Source organism: Terrapene carolina, unplaced genomic scaffold, assembly GCF_002925995.2.
Source record: "Terrapene carolina triunguis isolate 2854851 unplaced genomic scaffold, T_m_triunguis-2.0 Scaffold30554, whole genome shotgun sequence".
NCBI classification, from domain to species: Eukaryota; Metazoa; Chordata; order Testudines; family Emydidae; genus Terrapene; species Terrapene triunguis.
In genome coordinates this window covers 129,034-154,036 of record NW_020694905.1, presented here as the reverse complement: position 1 = coordinate 154,036, position 25,003 = coordinate 129,034, and the positions used below count along the sequence as shown (strand labels likewise).

Sequence of the window (25,003 nt, the reverse complement as noted above, 5' to 3'; positions counted from 1 at the left end):
AATTGTTCAATAACAGTGTCCCATGACACGTGTGTATGTTTATGTCTGAGATTGTAAGCAAGTAGATTTTAAGTGAGGTGAAATTTGGGGGCACACAAAACAAATCAGACTTTCTGGTAGTCTGGAAAGTTTGAGAGCCGCTGGCCTAGACCAAAGACTTTGTTGCTTGCTCCCCTGCACATCCATGAAGAGGGGGAGGAGCAGAAACGCTCGTCCCATCAGCTTAAACTTGGGGGGAAGGGTCTAAAACTGCCTGACAACAAAAATTAAGGCATCTTATGTCAACCTAACAGTGGAAGTGTCTACACTTCATTTTGCTCCTGCCGACATAACTGTCCTGCTACACCGACTAATAACTCCACCGTTGTGAGCGGCGTAGAGTCAAAGTCGGTGTAGTTAGGTTGACGTAGCATCAGTGTAGACACTGTGTTATGCTTATAAGGAACACACGGGATCTTTTTCTGGGGAAAAGGCAATACGCCACGTTTATTGGAGATATAACAATTAGTATATGCATTCAACCACAGCGCACACACACACACACTGTTCCGCCAGTCAATGTTATAGTTACCACTCCAGAGTCCGGATCAATCTAGTGGCAAGCTAGGTTGATCACTAGTAGGGAGGAACCAAGTTCCGTCCATTGCGACACGATGCTCCGGGGAAGTTTTGTCAGGATGAACCCAAAGTTTCATGGCAAGGTCCCCTGTTTGTATAGTGATTTTCCTTCATTGGGACCAATGAGTTTTGCACCATCATGCTGTAATTAATTGTTGTTTGACAAGTGCTTGTTTTCTTAAATTGTCCTTCTCATTCTTTATCACAGCTATCTCGTCCCCATTGACAGGTGCTTGTCTCATCTTTAGAGTCGTCAATCTGCCCTCCTCTGACATTTCAATAGGGGCGTGTTGCAGCATCCTGGCGCCCTTGCATCTGTCTCTGGTTCCTCCCTCGTACATCTGGTTCAGCGATGGCCTTCACACTTATCTCTATACACACACATTCCTCATTCACACTCAAAACAGAATCAATTTACACAGAACATTTTGAACAGGAACATCAAGTTGCAATGCAGGAGAAAAACAATCCTTGCATTCTTTTACTTACTTTAAAATGCTAAACCTACAACAAAATAGTGACCTTAAAATGTCTGTTACTGCCTTGAAATCAGCCCAGACACAGATTCCGGCTGATGCATCTTTACCAAATGGCCCATTAGGCCATTCCTTTCTCCTATTCAGAAAGGGTGGCTGGCAGGATATGATCAAATCATACACCAATACATTTAATACATGCTACATTATTATCTCATTATTCTTTATCCTTCATTCTAAATCATACAAAATGCAAACATAAAATCCTACTACTACAACTGTGTTGCTTACATCAACTGGCTTTCAGAAGCCATCTCACAATGCCACATGCTGATAGTACAGTCGATAGACACGCTCCTGGCAAAGGCGCGCACCGCCGACACAAGGAGCAAAGTGTAGACACTCACAAGCGATGTAATTACTGCAGCACCTGTATGCCAATCTAAGGTAGGTTGAGTTTATTTTGTAATGCAGACATGGCGGTGCATAGCTGAGTTTTAAGTGTAGATCAAGCGCAAGGTTACAGAGAGCCTGAAATAATCACTTTGAGGTGTGAATTGCCCCGTTCATTCCAGTGGACACCATCATAGGACCTAACCATATCAGCCACACCATCCGGGGCTCGTTCACCTGCACATGTACCAATGTGATATGTGCCATCATGTGCCAGCAATGCCCCTTTGCCACGTACATTGGCCAAACCGGACAGTTTCTATGCAAAAGAATAAATGGACACAAATCTGACATCAGGAATCATAACATTCAAAAACCAGGAGGAGAACACTTCAATCTCTGTGTTCACTCAATAACAGACCTAAAAGTGGCAATTCTTAGAACAAAAAAACTTCAAAAACAGACTCCAATGTGAAACTGCAGAACTGAAATTAATTTGCAAACTAGATACCATCAGATTAGGCCTGAATAAAGACTGGGTGTGGTTGGGTCATTACAAAACCTAAACTTAATTTCCCCAATACTAATTTCTCCCTCCTGTTACTCACACCTCATTGTCAACTGTCTGTAGTGGGCCACTCTGTTACCACTTCAGAAGTTATTTCTCCTCCCTTTGTTTCCTGCTGTTAATTGATTTATCTCGTTAGACTGACCTCACACTTGGTAAAGCAACCCCCATCCTTTCGTGTATTTATACCTGCTCCTGTATCTTTTACTTCATAGATCTGATGAAGTGGGTTCTAGCCCACGAAAGCGTATGCCCAAATAAATTCTTTATGAGTCAGAACTTACGGGTAGCAGCCATTGCTCACATGCTACCTGGAACGTCCTCCTGTAGACTTCTTTTGTGGATTGGAGCCTTCCAAGATCCATGGTGTGTTAAGTGCTTCTTGATTGGGCAATTAACTTGCAAATTCCTTTCTAAAGAAGCTGACCAAGGCTACTTAAAAATGAAATTAGTACACAGCCAATATTCATAACTTTGAATACAACAATGACACATGCATACAAATAGGATGAATATATTCAGTAGATCGTAACCTTTGCAGAGATATGTTACATGGCATCTGTAGCATAAAACATATTCCAGTTATGTCATATTTACATTCATAAGCATATTTCCATGAAGCCCTCTGGGGTGCACTGTCACACTGGGGCATATAAGGGTGGCAGCCTGGAAGTGCTGCTCGACCCAGCCTGCTCAGGCTTACTCCATTCCGGTGCGGTTCCTTTGGCACATAAGGTTGGCAGCTTCAAAGTGCTGCTTGACCCAGCCTGTGAGTTCAGGGGCATATAAGGGGTCAGCTTGAGAGTGCTTATTGACCTGGTCCGCTCAGACTTGCTCTGTTTGTGTGTGTGTGTGTTCATCGGATTCTGCGGCTAGAGGAACCCAGCCCTGGGAAACCTAGGTCCTGCAGGATAGCTCCATTGGGAGGGGACATGCAGCAGGGAGAAGTAGAGCTGTGTATGAAAACACAAGTGACACAAGCAGTACATTGATAGAATTACAGACACCTCCCCCCCGAAGAGTAACCCTAATAAATCAGTGTATCCCAAAGTAATGGGCACATCTGGTAACAAGGCCCTACATGACTTGCTCAGGGGTCTATAGAGTGAGACTACATCAGAGCAGAGGAGGGGAGACTGTTGGGGGCGGGTCTAGATGGGCAGCAGGGAATGGCGCAGAGGAGAAGGGGGAGGGTGTTGTATAGGGTCAGAGCCGTAAGAGACTAGAGGTCCCCAGACACTGACCCCCCCTGTTTTGCCCCCCACAGGTGGGACAAACATGCACACCACCATGAAAGGCTGCGCCACTGAGTCTGCTGAGTTACCGTCCTGCTGGCGAACGTCCTCTCCTGAGCCCCACTCCCGTGGCACAGCCACGCGGCCCTGGATAACCACACCGCAGGTGGCAGGCAGGCGCACCCCCACCAAAGGCTCCCACGCCCAGCTCGGATTCACTTCCCCTTTAGTGGGATTAACAGAATAAAACAGACAGGAGAAAATTGTCGTGTGTGTGTGTGTGTCTGTCTATCTGTAATCACGAATCTCAGATACCGTGTGTCTGTCTGTGTGTCATTGTCAGCGTTGGACTCTGGGTGTATGCAATCATGAGTTTAATATTGTGTGTGTGTGCGAGTGTATGTGATCAGGAGTCTTGGAACGTGTGTGTGCATCTATGTGTGTGATAGCAAATCTTGGATTATGTGTGTAATCATGTCTTGGACTGTGTGTGTATAAGTCTTGGACTCTGTGTCTGTGTCTGTGTGTATGGTGTGTGTGTGTGTATAGTCCTGAGTCCTGGATTGTGTGTGTAACCGTGAGTCTTGGATCATGGATCTGTGTGTGAGATAGTGTCTCTGTGTGTGTGTTGGTGTGTGTCTGGGATTATGTGGGGGTGTTTGTGATGATTGGGCTGATTTCCCCGTGTTTATTTCTAGTGGGGGTCGTGGGGCTATCAGAAGCCTGGTTCTGTAGCTGTTTGGATCTAGGACAACTTCCAGTGGTGGAATCAGAAGAGCGCGCACACACACACACACACACACACACACACACACACTAACTAACTATAGGGACACAGCCATCTCTCATGCCACACCCACCCTCCTACAGATCCTAGAGCCTGTTGGAAAATGGGGTTTGTTTACTGGAGGGGGGTATTTCTTAGAATATTGCAGTGTTTTTGTCATAAAACAGAAAAATGTTCAGCCAAAAAACCCAATTTTTTTTAATTGTAAATATTTTTTTTGTGTGGCAGGACCCACCGAGCAGGGCTGGAGACCCTAAAGGGTTAAAGCGGCTTCCCCTGCCCCCTACGCCGGGGGATGCCAGAGCAGCTCTGCTTCCTGCACAGAGCAGGTGTTGGAAAGATACTGGGCACCAGGATTGAACCTTGGACTTGGAGGGTGGGGGGAGAAATAAACACAGGAGTGTTTAACATTGGAATTAAAGGAGACGCATCTGTAGCTGTGTGTGTGGCATCACAGCTCCCTAAACCACTTTACAGGATCCAGCCACTAGAGGGAGCGAAAGACACACACTGGTATGGATCTGGGTTACATCGGTGCTACAGTAAACCATCCCACCGAGAGGGTGGGGGGAAAGCGAGAGAGCCCTCTAGGATCAACAGAGACTCACCCACCTGGGATAATGTGGACGACTCCTTAGATTTAAGAGGATAAATTATAACTTTTTTCTGTTGAGATGCCGTTAACCTGTGGAACTCCCTGCCATTGGAAACTGCCAGCCCCAGGATTCAGACATGATTGTCCATTTGGACAGACAATGAGATGATCCACAGCCTCATTAGAGAGATGAGCATAAAAGGGACACACGCCTACCTGTTTCTGAGCCCATCGATCTCTGATTGAGGAGGTAGGAAAAAGCCCTCCCCTACGGCCCAGATTATTCCATCAGTGACCACTAGGGGGCATCATGCACCATCCCATGGAGCAGCTGGACCTGGCTTCCCATCAGAGCTGGGACTGGACTAGTGTCTTCCATTCACTTGCTCTGCTCTGGGATTACTCAGGAGGGGGCAGGTATGTAAAATATAGACAGATCCCAGCTGGGGTCAATTGGCCATGGCTCCAGTGGAGTCAATGGGAATGAAGAGAGTGGAGTGAGGGCTGTGCAGAGATGAATTGTGTTGCCTTTCCTATCACAGGGACCTGTGTTTCGTGTGAGGTTCTATACTGACCTTGGGTGAGTCATTCCTCCTGTACGCCCTGCCTCAGTTTCCCCATCTTTAACTTTATCCTGATCTGTCATGTGAAGAGTTGTGATGGGGAGACAACACTGAGTCCCTGGGAATAGTCCTCCGGCCATGCAGGAGGTGCCCCACTGAATAAAACTGAGCCCCTGGCGGGGAGGAGTTTAGTGGGTGGGGCTCTAGCCTGCCCCCAGGTGTGAACCCAGCTGACCCCACTGGGGCGGGATCCAGGGCTCCCTGCTGCAACCCCCTCCCCTGCCCCTGCTTCCTCCAGTGACCCCAGAGCTACAGCTCCCCCTGCAGGGGGCGCCCAGGGCTGAGCTGTGCAGCCCCCAGCTGCTCTTCCTGCCCCGACGCCTCCTGGGGCTCGTCCCCCGAGCTGACTGCGTTTGCTCCGCTTCTTCCCAGTGCCCCCGGCTAACACCACCCTGAACGGCCTGCACTGCCCAGCCTGCTACTCTGTGTTTACCCATCACTGCAGTGAAGAGATCATCGACTGCACAGGAGCCCAGACCCAGTGCATCCATATCAGCGGCACCGTGAAAACCGGTAATTGCCATTTGGCTGTTTCTCTGTTCAGGTTTCCCCATCCAGGAGGGAGCCACGCACACAGGCAATCCCCTGCCATGGGAAGAATTGGGCAGAGTCTCAGCACACCTGGATTCTGTCCCCGTGATTTCTCCTCACTGTGCCTCTGTTTCCCCTATGCACCCCTTGGGGTTTTATTTTAGAATTCACAAGAGTGTGGAGACAGGTGACAAGGAAGGTCTGGAAAAGCCTGCAGAGAGAAGGGAAACAACTGGGGCTATTTTTCCTTGGGAATAAGAGAGGCGACGTGATAGAACATATGAAATTATGATTGTGATAGAGAAGCAGAGAGCTGAACAAATAAGGGAGATAGCTAGATAGATAGATCTTTAGTTCTATGCCAACACCAAAAAAATTGGGAGAAAATAGTTGTTTCGGGTTTAATAGATTTTTTTTTTGGCACTTTCAACCAACTGAAAAGTAAGAAAAAGTTTCATTTTGGGTCAAACGAAACATCTGGTTTTGATTTTGAGGGATTGTTAGTGTTGTTTAAAGTTTTTTTTTTTTTAAATAAAATGTTGTAAGGAAAGGCGGTTTTGTACCAAAATAGTGAAAGGTTTCGATTTTCTTTCCAGAGTTTGTTTTATGGGGTTTCTTCTGACTGAAACCATTCAGCGACTTTGAATTCACAAAACGTTTCCTGGTGGTCAAATTTGCATTTTTCATTGAAAATTTTCACTGAGCACTAAAGCAGGGAGATGGCAAACTTCTGAACACCCTCTGTCATAAGATGGGGCATAAGAGAACATTCAATGAAATTGAAAAGGGACAAGTTCATTATGAAACTGGAAACACTATTCCCAGTCGATAAACCATTAGTCCGTGGAACTCCCCACCAAAGAAATTGCTGTGGTCAAGAGCTGAGCAAGGTTCAAAAAGGGATTGTATGCTTAGCGGAGAGATCATAATAAATGATTGTAAAAATGTTGGCAGGGATATTAAACCTCCTCTTTCAGGTCTTAAGGTGATCTCTAGCTATTAGCAATCAGGACAAGACCTAGAGTAGGAGGAGATTATCCCACATATTGGGCGGTTTTGATCCCTTTCTCTGCAGAATCTAGTGCTGGCCACTGATGGAGACGGGATACTGTCCTATGCACAGCACCCTGCACAATGGGCCCCCAAACTGCCGTGGTGTCTCAAGAGTCTGCTATTCTACAAATCAAAAGTACTACAGAAAAAGTGATGGCACAAACACACCATCCCTGGGACTGCTGCAGAAATCCCCCAGCTGGTTTGACCTGGCAGTCCCAGAGATATTTCTTTCTTACTGGTGGTAGAATGGTACAATAGATGCCCCAACTGAGATCAGACCCTTTTTGATCCGGATGTTGCACAGACCCCTTGGCTGAGATGGGGATCCCTGCTGTGCAAGGTGCTGCATGCCCCCACCTGGCTGAAATTGGGAGTCCCAACATGCCAGGGACTGTACAGACCCCTTGACTGAGAGCTTCTTAGGGATCTCACTCTGCCACCATCGGTGAGCTACACCATTGCCAGGTAAATGGTGGAACTAACGCAGGCCTGTTCCAACGTTCGTTAGGGATCAGGGCCCTACATGACTCATTCAGGGATCCACAGAGTGACACTGCATCAGAGCAGGGGAGGGGAGACTGTTGGTGGGTCTAGATGGGTAGCAGGGAGTGGTGCAGAGGAGGAGGGGGGGGTGTTGTATAGGGTCAGAGCCGTAAGAGGCCAGAGGTCCCTAGACACTGACCCTGCTGTTTTGTCCCCCACAGGTGAGACAACCGTGCACACCACCATGAAACGCTGCGCCACCGAGTCTGCCTGCACTAATATACAACAGTTCAAAGGGGCCTTCGGGGGGTTCAGGGCAGATCTCACCACAGCCGAATGTAGACCAGCCTCCCGTGCGGCCAGCATGGCTCCAGAACCATCTGGACTCATCCTCCCAGCCCTTGTTACCGTCCTGCTGGCGAACGTCCTCTCCTGATCCCCACTCCTGCGGCACAGCCACGCTGCCCTGGATAACCACACCGCACATGGCAGGAGGGTGCACCCCTGCCCAGCTCGGATTCACTTCCCCTTTATTGGGATTAACTGAATAAAACAGACAGGAGAAAATTGGTGTGTGTGTGTGTGTGTGTGTGTCTGTAATCCTGAATCTCGGATACTGTGTGTTTTTTCCATGTGTAAAAGTGAGTGTTGGACTCTGGGTGTGTGCAATCATGAGTTTCATATTGTGTGTGTGTGTGTGTGTGTGTGTGATGAGTCTTGGGGCAACAGAATTTGGCTTGCATGCGGCCATGGTAAGCCATTGTCTTTCGGCTTCTGCCCCCTCCTTTCCCACATACCAAGCAAAGCCTGTTGAGTGCTGCAGTTTTCCTGTTAACCTGCAGCAGCAGAAAACAAACTAACCCCCCCCCATCCAATTCTCTGGGATGATCGCTTTATCCCTCCCCCCACCGCGTGGCTGGTATCAGGGAAGATCCCTGCAGGAACCAAACTAACACCCCCCACCCCGCCACCCCGCCATGAATTCTCTGGGATGATCGCTTTACCCCTCCCCCCACCGCGTGGCTGGTATCAGGGAAGATTCCTGCTAGCCAAATGCAAAAAGCGCAGCGCCAATTCCCCCCCACCCGCGCTTGGCTAACTACAGGGAAGGATTTCTTTTCAGCCACAGGCAAACAGCCCAGTAGGAATGGCCACCACTGTCCCCTTAATTAAATTTCCGTCTTTCAACCAGGTTACCATGAGCGATATCACTCTTCTGGGGATTACACAGCATGATAAAGAACGGATGTTGCTTGAATGCCAGCAAACACCGGGACCATACGCTGCCAGGCTTTGTCAGGCAATGATACCAGATTACTTGCTGCAAGCATGGCGTGGTCAAGTGTCCTACCATGGAGGATGGAATAAGGCTGCACTGCCCAGAAACCTTGTGGAAAGGCTTTTGGAGTACCTCCAGGAGAGCTTCATGGAGATGTCCCTGGAGGATTTCCATGTCATCCCCAGACACGTTAACAGACTTTTCCAGTAGCTGTGCTGGCAGCAAATGCATCCCAAGTCCTCAGGGCTAATTAATCATTAAAAAACGCTTGCTTTTAAACCATGTTTTATATTTTAAAAGGTAAACTCACCTGAGGTCCCTTCCATGGGGTCATGGTCTGGGATATTGCCTTGGGAGGGTACTTCAGTCAGGCTGAGAAAAAGATCCTGGCTGTTGGGGAGAACGGAGTGCTGTGTGCTCTCCGCAAGCTCGTCCTCCTCTTCCTCCTCCTCCTCCTCTTCCCCGTCCGCAGAATCCTCAGGTGCAGCTGATGAGATTATCCCCGCCTCGGAATCCACGGTCAGAGGTGGGGTAGTGGTGGCAGCCCCCCCTAGAATTGCATGCAGCTCAGCGTAGAAGCGGCATGTCTGTGGCTCTGACCTGGAGCGACCGTTTGCCTCTTTTGTTTTTTGATAGGCTTGTCTGAGCTCCTTAACTGTCACGCGGCACTGATATGAGTCCCTATTGTGGCCTCTCTCCATCATGCCCTTTGAGATTTTTTCAAAAGTTTTGGCATTTCATCTTTTGGAACGTAGTTCCGCTAGCACTGAATCCTCTCCCCATATAGCGATCAGATCCAGTACCTCCCGTACGGTCCATGCTGGTGCTCTTTTTTGATTCCCTGACTGCATGGTTACCTGTGCTGATGAGCTCTGTGTGGTCACCTGTGCTCTCCACGCTGGACAAACAGGAAATGTAATTCAAAAGTTCGCGAGGCTTTTCCTGTCTACCTGACCAGTGCATCTGAGTTCAGATTGCAATCCAGAGCAGTAACAATGGTGCACTGTGGGATAGCTCCCGGAGGCCAATACCCTCGAATTGCGGCCACACTAACCCTAATTCGAAATGGCAATGTCAATTTTGGCGCTACACCCCTCGTCGGGGAGGAGTACAGAAATCGATTTTAAGAGCCCTTTATTTTAAAGTAAGTGGCTTCGTTGTGTGGACGGGTGCAGGGTCAATTCGATTTAACGCTGCTAAATTTGAATTAAACCCTTAGTGTAGACCAGGCCTTTGTTTTTGATAGGCTTGCCTGAGCTCCTTAATTTTCAGGCGGCACTGCTGTGTGTCCCTTTTGTAGCCTCTTTCCATCATGCCCTTGGAGATTTTGACAAATACACCTCTACCTCGATATAACGCGACCCAATATAACACGAATTCTGATATAACGCGGTAAAGCAGTGCTCCAGGGGGGCGGGGCTGCGCACTCCAGTGGATCAAAGCAAATTCAATATAACACATTTTCACCTATAACGCGGTAAGATTTTTTGACTCCCGAGCACAGCGTTATATCGAGGTAGAGGTGTATATTGGCATTTCATCTTTTGGAACGGAGTTCTGCCTGCACGGATTCTTCTCCCCATACAGCAATCAGATCCAGTACCTCCTGTTTGGTCCATGCTGGAGCTCTATTGCGATTCTGGGACTGCGTGGTCACCCGTGCTGATCAGCTCGCCACGCTGGCCAAACAGGAAATGAAATTCAAAAGTTCCCGGGGCTTTTTCTGTGTACCTGGCCAGTGCATCTGAGTTGAGAGCACTGTCCAGAGTGGTCACAATGGAGCACTCTGGGATAGCTCCCGGAGGCCAATACTGTAGAATTGCATCCACACTACCCCAAATTTGACCCAGCGAGATCGATTTTAGCACTAAACCCCTCTCCAGGGAGGAGTACAGAAATCAATTTTAAGAGCCTTTTAAGTCAACAAAACATGCTTGGTCGTGTGGACGGGTGCAGGGTTAAATCGACGCTGCTAAATTCGACCTAAACTTGTAGTGTAGACCAGGGCCTGGACTGTGTGTGTGCATCTGTGTGTGTGATAGCAAGTCTTTGATCAGGTGTGTGTAATCATATCTTGGATTGTGTGTGTGTGTAAGTCTTGGACTCTGTGTGTGTAAGTCTTGGACTGTGTGTGTGTGTGTGTGTGGTATGTGTGTATAATCCTAAATCCTGGATTGTGTGTGTAATCGTGAGTCTTGGATCACGTGTCTGTGTGTGTGCAGGGCTGGCCCAAGGGTTTTGGGCTCCCGAACAAAACTATGACTTTGGCACCCCCTCCCACCAATTCAATATAGAGAAAAATGAGTTCAGAATGAACATTTATCTTTATTTACTTGGCATTCGAAATGAACAATGTAAAATAAAAATAGATATTTTTATTGATTTTTTTTTCTTTTCATTAATCCTAACACAATTATACTGTATAAAAAAATTTACTTCCATCAAATTTGGCACCCCTGCAAGCTTGGCACCCTAGATGACCCACTTCATTCGCCTATATACTCTGGCCGACCCTGTGGGTGTGTCTGTGCGTGTGTGGGTGTGTGTCTGGGATTATGTGGGGGTCTTTGTGATGATGGGTGTAAAAGGGACACACCACTGCCTGTTTCTGAGCCCATCAATCTCTGACTGAGGAGGTAGGAAAGAGCCCTCCCTCATGGCTCAGATTATTCCATCAGTGACCATTAGGGGGCATCATGCACCATCCCATGGAGCAACTGAATTAATTAAATTAATGGACAGCAGGTTTAAAAACAAATAAAAGGTAGTTCTTCTTCACACAGTGCACAGTCAACTTGTGGAACTCCTTGCCTGAGGAGGTTGTGAAGGCTAGGACTATAACAGCATTTAAAAGAGAACTGGATAAATTCATGGTGGTTAAGTCCATTAATGGCTAGTAGCCAGGCTGGGTAAGGAATGGTGTCCCTAGCCTCTGTTTGTCAGAGGGTGGAGATGGACGGCAGGAGAGAGATCACTTGATCATTACCTGTTAGGTTCACTCCCTCTGGGGCACCTGGCATTGGCCACTGTCGGTAGACAAGACACTGGGCTGGATGGTCCTTTGGTCTGACCCAGTACGGCCGTTCTTATGTTCTTATGTTCAGAGCTGGGACTAGCTAGTGTCTTCCACTCACTTGCTCTGCTCTGGGATTACTCAGAAGAGGGCCAGGTATGTAAAAAATAACCAGGGTCCCAGCTGGGGTCACTTGGCCCCAGGAAGGGGGAGAGAGAGAGCTGTATCTCAGGATAGATAGATAGATAGATAGGCTGGGGATCTATCACGGACCCTGTCCATCTGTGACATCCTGTCTCTCCGATTGTCCCCCACCCCTGCAAGCCGGTATTAGAAGGATGGCTTGAACGGACTGCCTGCCCCACAGACCCTGTGGCCTAGTGGATGTGGGATCCCTACCCTCAAGGGCACTCGGTCCGAGACCTATGGCCTCCCTCTAGCTGTGCCAGAAGTAAACAGTAATTATTATTGATCCACTGACTGATTATTGGGGTGAAGAGAAGCACCCCTCATCTTCTCTCCTCCTGGGGGGATTCTCCCTCTTCTGCCCCCCCCCCCTCCAGGCAGGAACTTCCCCTTTCAATTGTTTTTCAAAATAAAACAAACAGGTGAGAGTGAGAGAGAGAGAGAGAGAATCCAATTCATGTCAGAACTCCTGGGTTCTCTCCCCAGCTCTGGGAAGGGAGTGGGGACTGGTGGATAGAGCAGGGGGGCTGGGAGCCAGGACTCCTGAGTTCTACCCCCACCTCTTAGCCTGCAGTCTCTCTCTGTGTCAGGTGCTACCCAAATTGAGAGCAAGGCAACCATTGTGCCAGGCATTGCACAGACCCTACTCGAGACTGAAACCTCTGTGGTGCCAGGTGCTGTAAAGACCCCAGCTGAGATCAGGGCTTCAGTTGTACGGGATGCTGCCCAGAAGCACAGTGAGGAGACAGACCCTGTACTGAAGAGCTTGCTGTCCACACAGACAATGTGGGGTGAGGGGAAACTGAGGCACGGGGTGGGTGGAAGGATGCGACTTGCATGAGGGCAACAGGAGAACCAGGACTAGCACCCAGGAGTCCTATTTATGTCTTTCTACAAAGAAAAAAATTCCTAGGAACTGACTGGGGAAGTTGTCAGGGTCTGAAAGCAGGGGGTGAAGAAGGGAAGGTGTTTGGGAAGCTCAGCTCCAGGGCACACATCCAGGTGGCCCGAGAACAGGGAGGCCTTACTACACTGAAGGGGATTTTTTTGTGTGAGGTTGCTGGACACAGACTGACCCGGCAGTTCTCTCCATCTCGAGCTCCCAGCCCGCGATGCGTCACCTCCCCATAATAATATTGGGGGGGTGTCTCACACTTTGGTGCACCCATCAGCCAAGTGCATTGCCGACCCCAGGGGCTTCCTACAACCCTCCATCCCGTTCCTCATATCAGGGACTCTATATGCCCCCCCTTCCTCATGCCAGGGGCCCCCATGCCCCTCCTCCCCATGGTGGATTAAATATCAAGGGGACAGGCTGTTCCACCCACTGCTCCCTTTTGGGGTCCCCAAATGAAGATTTTGGGGTGAGACTCAGCTTGTTTGACTGCAGCTGCTGGCTGGGAGGTGGTTGGACTGGAAGGAATGAGCTTCACCGTCATAGTTTCCATCCCCAGTCTCCTGGGACTCTGACACCATGACACTGCTGGGTTAGGTCGAGAGGTGTGGGGCAGCAGTGAGTATCATCGCTCCTGGTTCTATGCTGACTTTGTGTATCCTTGAGTGAGTCATCCCCTCCCAACGACTTGCCTCAGTTTCCCCATTGTTAGCTTCATTATAATCGCACGTGTGAAGAGTTGTGATGGAGAGCGGAACCAGCGATATCAGCAAATAAAGCCTCATCTTCTCTTCCTCCCATGCTAACTGCCCGAGCCTCAGCTGTGTGGGGCTGGCAGCCCAAGCCCCAGCCACCCTGGGCTGAGAGTCTGAGCCCTTCTCCCATCTTAAAATAAGGGATAAAAACTTCTTTGCCAATTCTCCTGGTTATCTGAATTTTTGATTTTCTGGTCTGGCCCCGGTCCCAATTAGATGAGACAAATGGGGTTCTGCTGTAATAATAATAGTAAGAGTATAGTCATACCCCGATATAACCATACCGTGTTGATACTCTTATTCCAGTAAAAGAGTGGCTTTTTTCAGTTTAGCTTTCATTGCATCCCAAGCAACATAAGTGAAACTGAAAAATGCCCACTGTTATATCAGCAGAAAAGTCTTTCTACAGTTAAAAAGTTTCCCCCATTTAGCAATAATGGTATTGATACAACCCCTCAAGTGTGGAGTCAGTAATATTGGTATAAAGATGCTTATACCAGGAAGGGGAATAAACTATACTGATATAAGACACCAGTAGAGCAGTATCCATACTTGAGGTTGTAGCGGTATAACCCCATCGGTATAAAAATCACACCCCTAACCAATGTCATTATATTGGTACAACTTTCTACTGCAGGCAGTCTTCTTCTTTCGTGTGGCTTAAAAACAGCAACGTTACATGTTGAAGTCTAGGGTGTGGATCCAATGGATTGCTTCCGGTGATACGGCGTGGATGGCCAAGATACCGGGATAGGATCATTTGAGCCGTTGGCCGATGAGTTGTGCCATAGTTTGAAGTGTTTCTGCTGCAAGGAGGACTGTGTTTTGTTCCCATTTCGTGAGAAGGTGGGTGCATCTGCTGTGGGATGTGTGGACGCAGTTCCAAGTGGACCATATACTTCATGGGAGTGAAAAGCCACCGGGGCAGGCGATGACAACTTTCTCGTTGTCTGCCCTGTTACGTGCTAAGGCAAAAGCAATGTCATCAAAGCGGCATCTGATGTCATTCAGTGCAGTTCCAGATCGAACACTAGTGGAGTTACTCTAGTGTAGTCCAGAGAATGTGTGTGTGTGGGGGGGGGGGGGGGGGGTTTATAATGGAATAATTATATCAGTTTAAATTCACACCTTAGGTTCTATTGAAAAAAACTTTCCCATGTAGGCAAGGGCCTCCGTTTAAACACTGATTGAAACACTGATTGAAGTTGGACTGGTGCAACCTGCTCCTCTAAAACTTCATTCCAAAATGGGACAAAATCCAGGCTGTATTGAAGCCAATGGGAGTTTTGCCATTGACTTCAGTTGGGTCAGGATATCATCCACCTTGTCCTTTTTTAAAAAAAAGGAGGGAGAGATGATCCCAGGCAGGAGATTACATTTTGGTCTAAAACAAAGGACATAGCACCATTAGGACTGACCCAATGTCCATCTAGCTCATATCCCGTCTCTGACAGTGGCCAGCACTGTAGCAGATGTTGGCTAATCTGCCCCTTACATTAGGTCTAATTGATTTAAGCCCCACAGCATGTGGTTTAATAGCCCTCCCCTAATTGTTGTTTTTAATTATAATAACTGGTTATTCTGGATGCTTGCTAGCCCATGCCATCAGTGAAATGATATGAAAGTCAAGGAGACGCATCCTAGGAAATTCCACTTTCAAAAATGTATTTAATAGACATTGAATGACATTGTTGCTATAGTTACATGCATGTACATAATCCTTGCAATCCATAGGACTGGCAGAATTCCCACCGGGACTTAAAGGTTGTAACAATGTCATGCATAGACAGGCTATTTTACATCAGTTTTAGAGATTTGTATGGTTCCTTCTGTGTAGAGCTGGGCAAATTGATTTTTTGGTTCAGTAGCCAAACTGAAAAATCAGAATTAAAAAGAAAAGTTTCAGGCCCACGTGAAAACAAAAATGTTTCAGTTTTTCTTGCCAAAATGAAAAACCAAAATGTTTTTGTTTCTGGTCGAATGAAACCGAGGGGTTGTACCAATTTAATTACTTCAGTAGAAAATCACAGCGGTAGCTGCAATGGTTAACTCAGTGCCATGACATGGTGTATAGACCAGGACTGATTCCTTGATGCTCCTTTAAAAATGTCAGCTTAGGCTGATACATGGGTTGGTGTTTATGGTGTGGGTGGGTGGGGTGTATGTAGCGGGATAGATAGATAGAGGGTTAGAATGTACGGCAAGGGGAGAGGTGTACAATGGAAATTAACCACCTAAATACCTTTGATAATCTGGGCCATCATCCATGGGGAGCCAGATACCCCTCTGGGGCACAACACTCATTGTGCAAGGAGTTGTACTTTGCGACAGCCCTCAAAAGGCTGCAGCATCCTCCCCCCATATGCAACCAGCTCTGGGGCCAGGGGCATGGGGTTGTAAGCAGAGTCAGGATGAGCTCTACCCTGACATCTGGTGGTGAATTATGGCGAGTGTGGAAAAGAACTCCAGGGGCGGATCTTGTTTGCATAGGCACACCCACACGCCTAACATGAGCCCACAGCAACCGAAAGTGGTTACTTTGGCTGGTGTGGGATCCCCAGTTTCTCTGTTATTGGGGCAGGAAGAATAAAGTTTTGTTACCCTGATTCTGTGAATCAAGGCCAGTGGAACTGTTGTGTGACAGAAGGACTGAGTGAATCCTTCACCATTACCTAAGTAGCATTTGCTTGTCAAGGGGCATGGGTTACAAAACCCAGCAAATTGAGAGAGGTTGGGGGCAGGTATTGGTACCTGGTGGTGTGGGGCCCCTGTGTGAGCCTGAAACACCAATTGCACCTTCTCCTCTCTCCACTGTTGAATGTCAGAGCTAACTTTGATTCCCTTAGGAGTCTAGTTACAGGCTGCTGAGCTGAGTTCACTTTGGGCCACTAGTGCACCAGCACTGGGGCTCCCCTATTACGAGCTGAAATCACTATGAGCTGAAATCACAAAAGAGCTGAAGTTACTAAGAGCTGAGATCACTGAGGCTGTGTTAACTAGTGGGGGAGCCTGAATTGCTAAGCGGTTGGCGGAGCAGTTTGCGGGGACGGCTGGAGGAGCAGCTAGCCGAGTGGAGCCTCGCGGGGACGGTTGGAGCAGAGCGGAGCTGAGCGGCTCACAGGTCGGTGAGCGGACCAGAGCAGCTGGAGGAGCGGCTGGCAGAGCGGAGCCTTGCGGGGACAGTTGGAGCGGAGCGGAGTGGAGCCGAGCGGCTCACAGGTCGGTGAGCGGAGCAGAGCAGAGCGGAGCAGTTCGTGGGACGGCAGGAGCGGCTCACGGGACAGCAGGTGGAGTGGAGCGGCTCGTGGTGAAGGCTGCGGCGGAACCCCACGGAGAGGCGGCCGGTTGGTCTCGGATCACGTAAGGTGCCCCTTAACACCCTGCGCCCCCCCCCCCGAATTCTGGGGCTGCACTGACCAGGGACAGAGACTTTGGAGGGGGTTGTTGGACTTTTGGGACTTTGGTGATTCTTGGGTTGCTGGACCCAAGAGACTTTGGGGTTGTTGGACTTTTGGGACTTTGGTGATTCTTGGGTTGCTGGTTTCAAGAACCAACGGGAAAGGACACGGCCAAATTTGCTGGGGTGGGTCTTCGCTCATGGTTTGGTCTATGAACTCTAGTGTGGTGTTTTCCCAATTTAATGCTATGTCGTTTACCTCATGTTATTAAACATTTTCTGCTACACCGAGGCTCTGTGCTTGCGAGAGGGGAAGTATTGCCTCTTCGAGGCACCCAGGGGTGTGTGTAAGATTTTCCCAGGTCACTGGGTGGGGGCTCGAGCTGGTTCTGTGTCACGCTGTTGGGAAGGGACCCCTATGTACTGAACCCGGCCCTTGCTGCTATCAACTTGGCCTGGCAGAAGGGTTACAGGGTGATGTGGAGCCGTTACTCCGTTCCCCACCCACTGATACCCAAGGCAGGGACAGAATCCCAGATTCCTAGACCAGAAGAGACCACAGGTAATGTAGCCCCATCGCCTGTCTATCACAGACCAGCAACACCACACAGCACCTGCACACTAAACCGAAATTAGATTAAAGCATTACAGTCTTCATATCCCAGAGTATCGGGGCTTCGCTCCTGCATTCCCCTAAGTGCCAGAGAGTGCACGCTCTGAATTTGCCATGCTCATCTTGTTGTACTTAAAGTACTGCATGGGATCTTTTCAGGGAGAATAAGGCAAAGTGCCACATTCATTGGTAATACATGCATCAATCAACACTGTATCATATGCATATGATCTAGATTACACTCAAGCACTCACATACACACACACAAGCACACTCCGTCTTGTTGTTGTTACCAATTAGTTGCTCCCCTCAACTTCACTGGCAGGTGAGTTAGATGGGGGAGGGGTGGAGCCGGGCTTGCAGCTGTCTGGAGCTGCTGCCTTCCATGCCTCACTCATTCACACCTCATTCATTCAACAGGGCAACTGATTAAAAGGGGGGAAGATCTTATTCTACTCAGGGCCGGCTCCAGGCACCAGGCACCCAAGCTGGTGCTTGGGGCGGCACCTGGAGGGGGGCGGCGCGGCGCTCCGGCCGCCGGGGAGCGCAGGGCCACAGCGGGGGGCGGCCGGTGGCTTTTTTGCCTAGGGCGGCAAAAAAGCCAGAGCCGGCCCTGATTCTACTCCGAGCAAAAAGACATTTCTCTTCTACCTTAACTATCCTTAGGGGCTATAACATTATACCAAGGCTCAATACAAAGTTTCTATATAAGGATCAGATACAAAGTTTCTATATCAAAGGACTTAATACAAAGTCATATGAAAGTTATGTGAAGATGCTTAATGCAGAGATTTATCTACAATCTCGCCATCAGAGAACAGGGACCAAATTCTGTTGTCAATGATCCCAGGGTAAATCCAGTTCTGTTGATTTCATTGGAGTCCACTGGCTTCGCACTGATGAAACCAAGACAGAATCTGGTTCTAGGTCTTTCTTGCACAACAAGTGAATTGAATTTTTTGTTAGGTTACTCTGACTTTCTCCCTTTTCCCTCCAAAGCCTTTCTCAGAACGCTGTTGGTATTTTCAGTTAGGTCATTCAAAAAGCGGAGCATCACACCACCTGTTCTTGCCATACAAAAAGCTCCACCTAGCACTGGTACCCGCCGGAGAACTTTACTCTCTATAGGAGTATATTTAATCAGTATATCACTTATATAATTGGTTGTTATTTCGGAGGCCTGTGGACATGTCATCACAGCCTTCAGATCTTTGACATCCTGCCCAGTGTGCCCAGCGAGTGTAGAGAGGGAGTCATCATCCAGGCCATAATCTTTATAATAGCCTTTTATGATATCTATCACGATGTCAGCATCATAATTATCAAAGGGAGCCAGCCAAACAGCAGTAGCAACCCCACCTGCCTGGATGCTTTTTCCAATTGCAGGCATCAATTTTTCTTTTTTTTTCTCTTGCAGAGTGGACCGCGAGATGTCCAGTAATTTCTCTCTCTCCTGACTTAAGATTTTGTTGAATAAAGTTTCTTTCAGGAGGGGAAAATCATAACAGGAAAGTCTACTGCTGGATATGAGAAAAACCTGGTGGTCAGTCAGACCCCCTATTCGCAGGCGCTCTGTGCACTCCTCTCGGATCGTTCGCAGGGCGCTCTCCTCAGCCATTTCAAATAACACATCGTTGTCCACTTTGGAGCGTACAAAGTAAAAGTTTTTTCCCCTCCTCTGAATTTCCTTAGCGAGTTCAGTATGGATGTTTATGAAACGCTCAGAGGCAATTATGATGAAAAGGTCATATGGGTCAAAGCCTACCTGCTCAAGATACTTGTCTGCTTTAAAATCTGAACATGAGATTTCTGGCATGTTACAAAAGTACAATTTAGGGTCTCTAGGATGTCTGTAGGAGGTAGGCCTTCTGTTTGTCCTGTTCCCCACCAATGCAATTTGGGCAGCTCCTGTATCATAATTCTTCAGATCCTTGATTGCATTGATAAAGGATGATGCACCAGAGCCAGCCTTTCCAATGACAGCAACGTCAAATCTGCGATCCATAATCTCCTGGGCTATGGAGATGGCACTGGAAAGGTTCCCTGCTTTCACAGCTGCCTTGAAATCTTCAGTGGACATAATGGACAGATTCTTATTGTCTGTAGGGAACAAAATGTAACTTCAATAATTTCCCCTCAAAACTAAGAAAGCATTTAATTAATATTACAGGGCATGAGAGAGAGCATTTCCCACTGTTAAATGCTTGATTAAATATTTGAGATTTAAATAATGATGCTAGCAGTGTAGTCTGATGCAGAATTTACACACATGCTGGTTGACTGAGGTTCATACTTCAAGCACCGGTAAACGAGATCTTTAAGTGGCTCAGTGAGAAGGCCGGGAACAATCAGAAAAGGCTACAGTTTTCTGTTTGTTTATTTCAGGCCAGGGACTAGAACAAAGGGAAGAGTGAAGATGAGTAAGCACCAGAAAAGGCAGGAGGAGCAAAGAAGCGGATGCTGAGCTCCCCTAGAAGCAGTCAGCAGAGCTGTGTGCTGAGATCTGTCAGCAGCTGATCACAAGCAAACAGAGCGATTGGCCATGCTGCATGCATATACCATGAGGCAGGGTGGGGCACCTGCTCCAAACCGGAGAGCAGAGGGGGGTCCCTTTTTCTCTTACAGGGCATGCAGGAGACCAAGCAGACGGTTCCCCGGATGATCTGTCTATAGGCTAAATGACCCTTGCGGTCCCTTCTAACCCTATGGTGCTATGATTCAGCAGAGGTAGCGGTGATGGTTCAGAGCTGGGGAGCCTGGAGTGGAAAAGGCTTCTAGTGGAGGAGAGACAGACAGAGCGGGAGTCCAGGTGTCTGATGGCTGGTCTACACCACACAGTTAAAGGCAGTTTATCTAGACCTAATTATGTCAATGTCTACACTACAGCCTTGTTCTCACCGATGTACGTGCTCTACTACACCAACATAATAACTCCACCTCCACGAGACGTGTAGGGCTTATGTTGGTGTAGTCAGGGTGATGTATTGTCCCTGTAGACACTGCATGCCTTACCTCAGCTGTCCTGTCAATTTCAAGCCTCCTGCCATGAAATTGACAAGAAAGCTTTGCAGCTAGAGCCCAGCTGTCCACCCCGCACCCCCAACTCCCCTGGAGAGCTGGGTGGCTGTACTGTGCTCCCAGCTGGGAGCCAGGGTGAGAAGCAGGAGCAGCCCCTCCTGCCTGCTCCATGCTGGGAGCCGGCAACCTTGTCAATTTCATGGCTCCCTGAGCTGTGAAATTGACAAGGCTGCCTGGTCCTGGCAGGGAGCGGGTTGGGGAGAGGGGGCGAGAACCTGGGACAGCTGCAGGGCCACCCAGAGGATTCAGGGGGCCTGGGGTCTTCAGCGGCGGGGGTCCTTCTGCTCCGGGTCTTCGGGGCACTTTGGTGGCGGGTCCCGGAGCGAGTGAAGGACCCACTGCCGAATTGCCGCAGAAGACCCAGAGCAGAAGAAGCTCCGGGTCTTTGGCAGCGGGTCCTTCACTTGCTCCGGGTGTCTTCGGCGGCACTGAAGGAAACTCTCGTGGGGGCCCCTGAAAACTCTCATGGGGGCCCCTGTGGGGTCCGGGGCAAATTGCCCCACTTGCCCCCCCCCGGGCGGCCCTGGGCAGCTGCACCCCACTCCCCAGGGGCAAGAAGCCCTGGGCAGGTTCCCCCGCTTCCTGGGGGAACGAGGAGTGTGTGTGGGGGGGGGGCACAGCCCGCCAGAAACCCAGGAGCCTGTGGGTCTGCTGGGCTCCTGACAGGGAGCTGCCAGCAGAGCTCAGAGATCAGATTCTCAGCTCCCCACTCTGTCCATCTTAGGTCAGTGAAAGAGCTTCTGGTGAAGACTCGCACCACTGACCTAAGAGGGGTAGTGTGGACATGCACCACTGCAGTAATTACTGCGGTAGCTATCAGTCAACTTAGGTTTGTAGTGTAGACATAGCTTGAATGAGGCGGTAGAGCTGGAGCGACAGAAACTTACTGACCAGAAAGCACAGGCAGCTTAGACAGAAGAAAAGGGACCCAGCAGGAAGGACATGACGGTGTGCCTGATCAAGAGCTAGCAGACCGCCAGATGTGGGTTTGATTGACCCCATCATCCTGCCTGTAGCCCCACGGCCCCGCTCTCCCGGCCGGAGCGCTGCAATCCAAAGTGCCACCGAAGACTCGGAGCTCCACCCGGTGAGTACAAGCCCCACAAATTGGGCCCCGCACTTGCTAAAGCCGGCCCTGCTGGGGGGGGGGGGGGGCGGGGGAGGGGGAACGGGGGGTTGGGTAGGTGTGGGAGTTCCAGGGGTCTGTCGGGGTGGTGGTGGATGGGGTCGGGGCAGTCAGGGGACAGGGAGCGGGGCGAGTTGGGTAGGGGGTGGGGTCCTGGGGGGCAGTTAGGGTGGGGGGTCTCGTGAGGGAGTGGTCAGGGGACAAGGAGTGGGGGAGGTTGATGGGTTGCGGGTTCTGAGGGGGGCAGTCGGGGGCAGGACGTGGGTTGGGGTCGGATGGGGAGACAGGCACGTGGGGCTTGTACCCACTGCCTGGTTCCCTACCGGGTCTTTGGCGGCACTTCGGCGGTGGGTGAAGGCTGCCGAAAACCCGGAGCAAGTGAAGATTTCCGCCCCCTGCCCCCCCACCGCCGAAGTGCCACCGAGGACCCGGTAGGGAACCAGTTGTTAAGATTTTGGCAGCTCATCACTGGGTCACTAACGGTCATTCTGGGATTCTGGTTATGGGCATGGTGAGGCCCTGGTACATCTAGGAAACGCTGTGGTCCATGACACTGCTGGGAGCAGGGCAGACTCAGAGTGGTAGAAGAGCTGACTAAACACCTTCAGGGATGACAGAACCTTTTACTGGCCTGGCTGACCCAGATGAGTGTGAAGCAACCACTGGTGGAGTATGGATGTTAAAGAGGTGGAACGGTGCCCCTGATCTATGGGTCTAGGGTGGTGATTTCAGATGTAATGAAACATATTGAGAGCAAAGGTAGCTGACACCCTAGCCATAACAGAGGCAGCAGAGGTAAAGCCTATGTCATGGCCAGTGGCCAAAACTCCAGCATCTAACTCACAAGGGATGTCTGACAATCAGGACCCAGACACTCAAGGGGGAATACAGGGGGTCTGAACCCCAGAGAATATGAACTGACTGAACTGATGGCGTACAATAGTGTAAAAGTATGTGGAGTAAGGTCTTCAATGAAAGCCCATGACACACTGGGGACTAATATCACCGTGAAATGTCTGTATTAACACTATATAAGGAATTATGGATACTCACTGGTATTATGCTTTAAAGTCTGTGACCAAATAAAGGGAGAAACAGATTTTCTCCCAGACAGGAGGGAAAGTAGCTATCCACCTCTCTCCAACGTAAATTAAGCATTATGAAATCAAACCAATGGAAGTCCCATTTACACAGAGCTAGTGAATGGGAGCTGCAAACAGGGGTGTTTTGCATGGGGAGTTCTCCAGGTGAAGGAGGAGTGACTTTGTGACCCTTGGGGTGAGTTTGTCATCTGTTTGTTGTGTGATTGCTTGATTAAAGAGTATAGTGTGGTTTGTTGTGTGCTGAGCCTAGCGGCCTTCTAGGCTGAGAGCTTCCCGCTGAGGCTCTAGCCTGTCATCCTTTGATCTCTGATGCCTTTAGGATCTCTTGAAAAGGGGCATCGCTAACTCAGGGAGAACAGGGGTTTAAAAAGCCAGCTACTACAGGAGCCAGCTACTACATGTTACTACAGGAGCTAGCGAACAGGGGAGCTTTGCAAGGGAGTGTGAGAGGCAGCTACACCTAACAAACATACTCTGAACTTAGGCCAATAAACTCCCTCGCAAAACAATGAATGAAGAAACAAATAAACCCCTGCAGGAATAAAACTAATGCAGGCAGAAGTCCAACGGCAGAGTGGGACTATTCAGTTTATTGCACTGAATGCAGCATGTACGACTACCTGCCTTGTGGGCAGGTGACATATGTGTGTATTCAGTGTAAGGAGCTCCTAGCTCTCAGAGACTGTGTACAGGCTTTGGAGACCAGGGTGGCTGAGCTGGAGGAGCTGAGGGAGACAGAGAGGTACATAGATGAGACTTTCCAGGACACAGTAGAACGGTCCCACCCCCGGTCTGGCAGCCTCTGTGGTGTTGAAGAGGATGAAAGTCTTGGGGGGAAGGAGAACATTAGGCTGGAGTGGAAGAAAATGATCCCATAGGTGGGACCCTCATTCCAGATGATGTCATAGTACCCTCTTGCATTCAGGATACTCCTCTGGGGGTGGGGACCTCAGTTATTAGGAAGAGACAAATATTAGTAATGAGCAATTAGTTCATTAGAAATATAGATAGGTGGGTTTGCGATGACCGGGAGAATTGCATGGTGACTTGCCTGCCAGTGCAAACTTTGTGGATCTCTCAAGACATTTAGGCAATCTTAATGCAGTGCTTGGTAGGAGCTGGTGGTTATGGTATGTAGGTACCAGTGACATAGGGAAAGACAGGAGAGAGGTCCTGGAAGGCAAATTTAAGCTACTAGGAAAGTGATTAAAATCCAGGACCTCCTTGATAGCATTCAGACAGTGGGGCCACTGGATGATCATAGAATCAGGTATCAAAGGGGTAGCCATGTTAGTCTGGATCTGTAAAAGCAGCAAAGAGTCCTGTGGCACCTTATAGACTAACAGACGTATTGGAGCATGAGCTTTCGTGGGTGAATACTCACTTCTTCAGATGCATCCAAAGAAGTGGGTATTCACCCACGAAAGCTCATGCTCCATAGAATCAGAGATGTGTAGGATTGGAAGGGGCCTCGATATGCCATCTAATCCTGTCCCCTGCACTCATGGCAGGACAAAGTATTATCTAGACCATGCCTGGCAGATGTTTGTGTAAGGCTGACAGACCCAGGTCATCAGTGAGTGGGACTGAACCTGGACCTTTGAAGCTAAAGGCATGAGCCTCTAATGCATGAGCTAAAAGCTGATGGGCTCTTAGCTGAGGCTGTAGAGCAGACTTCACTCAGTGGCTCCAGGTTACATTTGTCCAACCTGCTCTTAAAAACTGCCAGTGTCAGAGATTCCACAACCTCCCTAGATAATTTATTCCAGTGCTTAACCACCCTGACAGTTAGGAAGTTTTTCCTAATGTCCAACCTAAACGTCCCTTGCTGCAATTTAAGCCCATTGCTTCTTGTCCTGTCCTCAGAGGTTAAGAAGAACAATTTTTCTCCCTCCTCCTTGTAACAACCTTTTATGTACTTGAAAACTGTTATCACATTCCCTCTCAATCCTTTCTTCTCCAAAATAAACAAGCCCAATTCTTTCAATCTTCTCTCATAGGTCATGTTTTTGAGATCTTTAATCATTTTTGTTGCTCTCCACTGGACTTTCCCCAGTTTGTCCACATCTTTCCAGAAATGTGGTACCCAGAACTGGACATAATACTGCAGCTGAGTCCATACCAGCATGGAGTAGAGCGTAAGAATTACTTCTCATGTCTTGCTTACAACACTCTTGCTAATACATCATAAAA

The 25,003-nt window shown here is 49.0% G+C and overlaps 1 protein-coding gene across 1 annotated transcript; it reads left to right on the top strand.

The window, feature by feature from the left end:
- Positions 1-3,333: 3,333 nt before the first annotated feature.
- On the top strand, positions 3,334-7,801 carry LOC112125481 (phospholipase A2 inhibitor subunit gamma B-like). The gene is made up of 3 exons (XM_026662818.2): positions 3,334-3,463; positions 5,668-5,808; positions 7,587-7,801. Exons 1-3 carry the CDS (start codon positions 3,334-3,336, stop codon positions 7,799-7,801), a joined length of 486 nt encoding a protein of 161 aa, XP_026518603.2.
- The last annotated feature ends 17,202 nt before the right edge of the window (positions 7,802-25,003 follow it).

Coding starts and splice junctions, on each gene's coding strand:
- LOC112125481 (XM_026662818.2), top strand. CDS start 3,334: ATGCACACCACCATGAAAGGCTGCGCCACTGAGTCTGCTGAGTTACCG. Junction 3,464..5,667: donor AACCACACCGCAGGTGGCAG/GCAGGCGCACCC, acceptor GCTTCTTCCCAG/TGCCCCCGGCTAACACCACC. Junction 5,809..7,586: donor CAGCGGCACCGTGAAAACCG/GTAATTGCCATT, acceptor TGTCCCCCACAG/GTGAGACAACCGTGCACACC.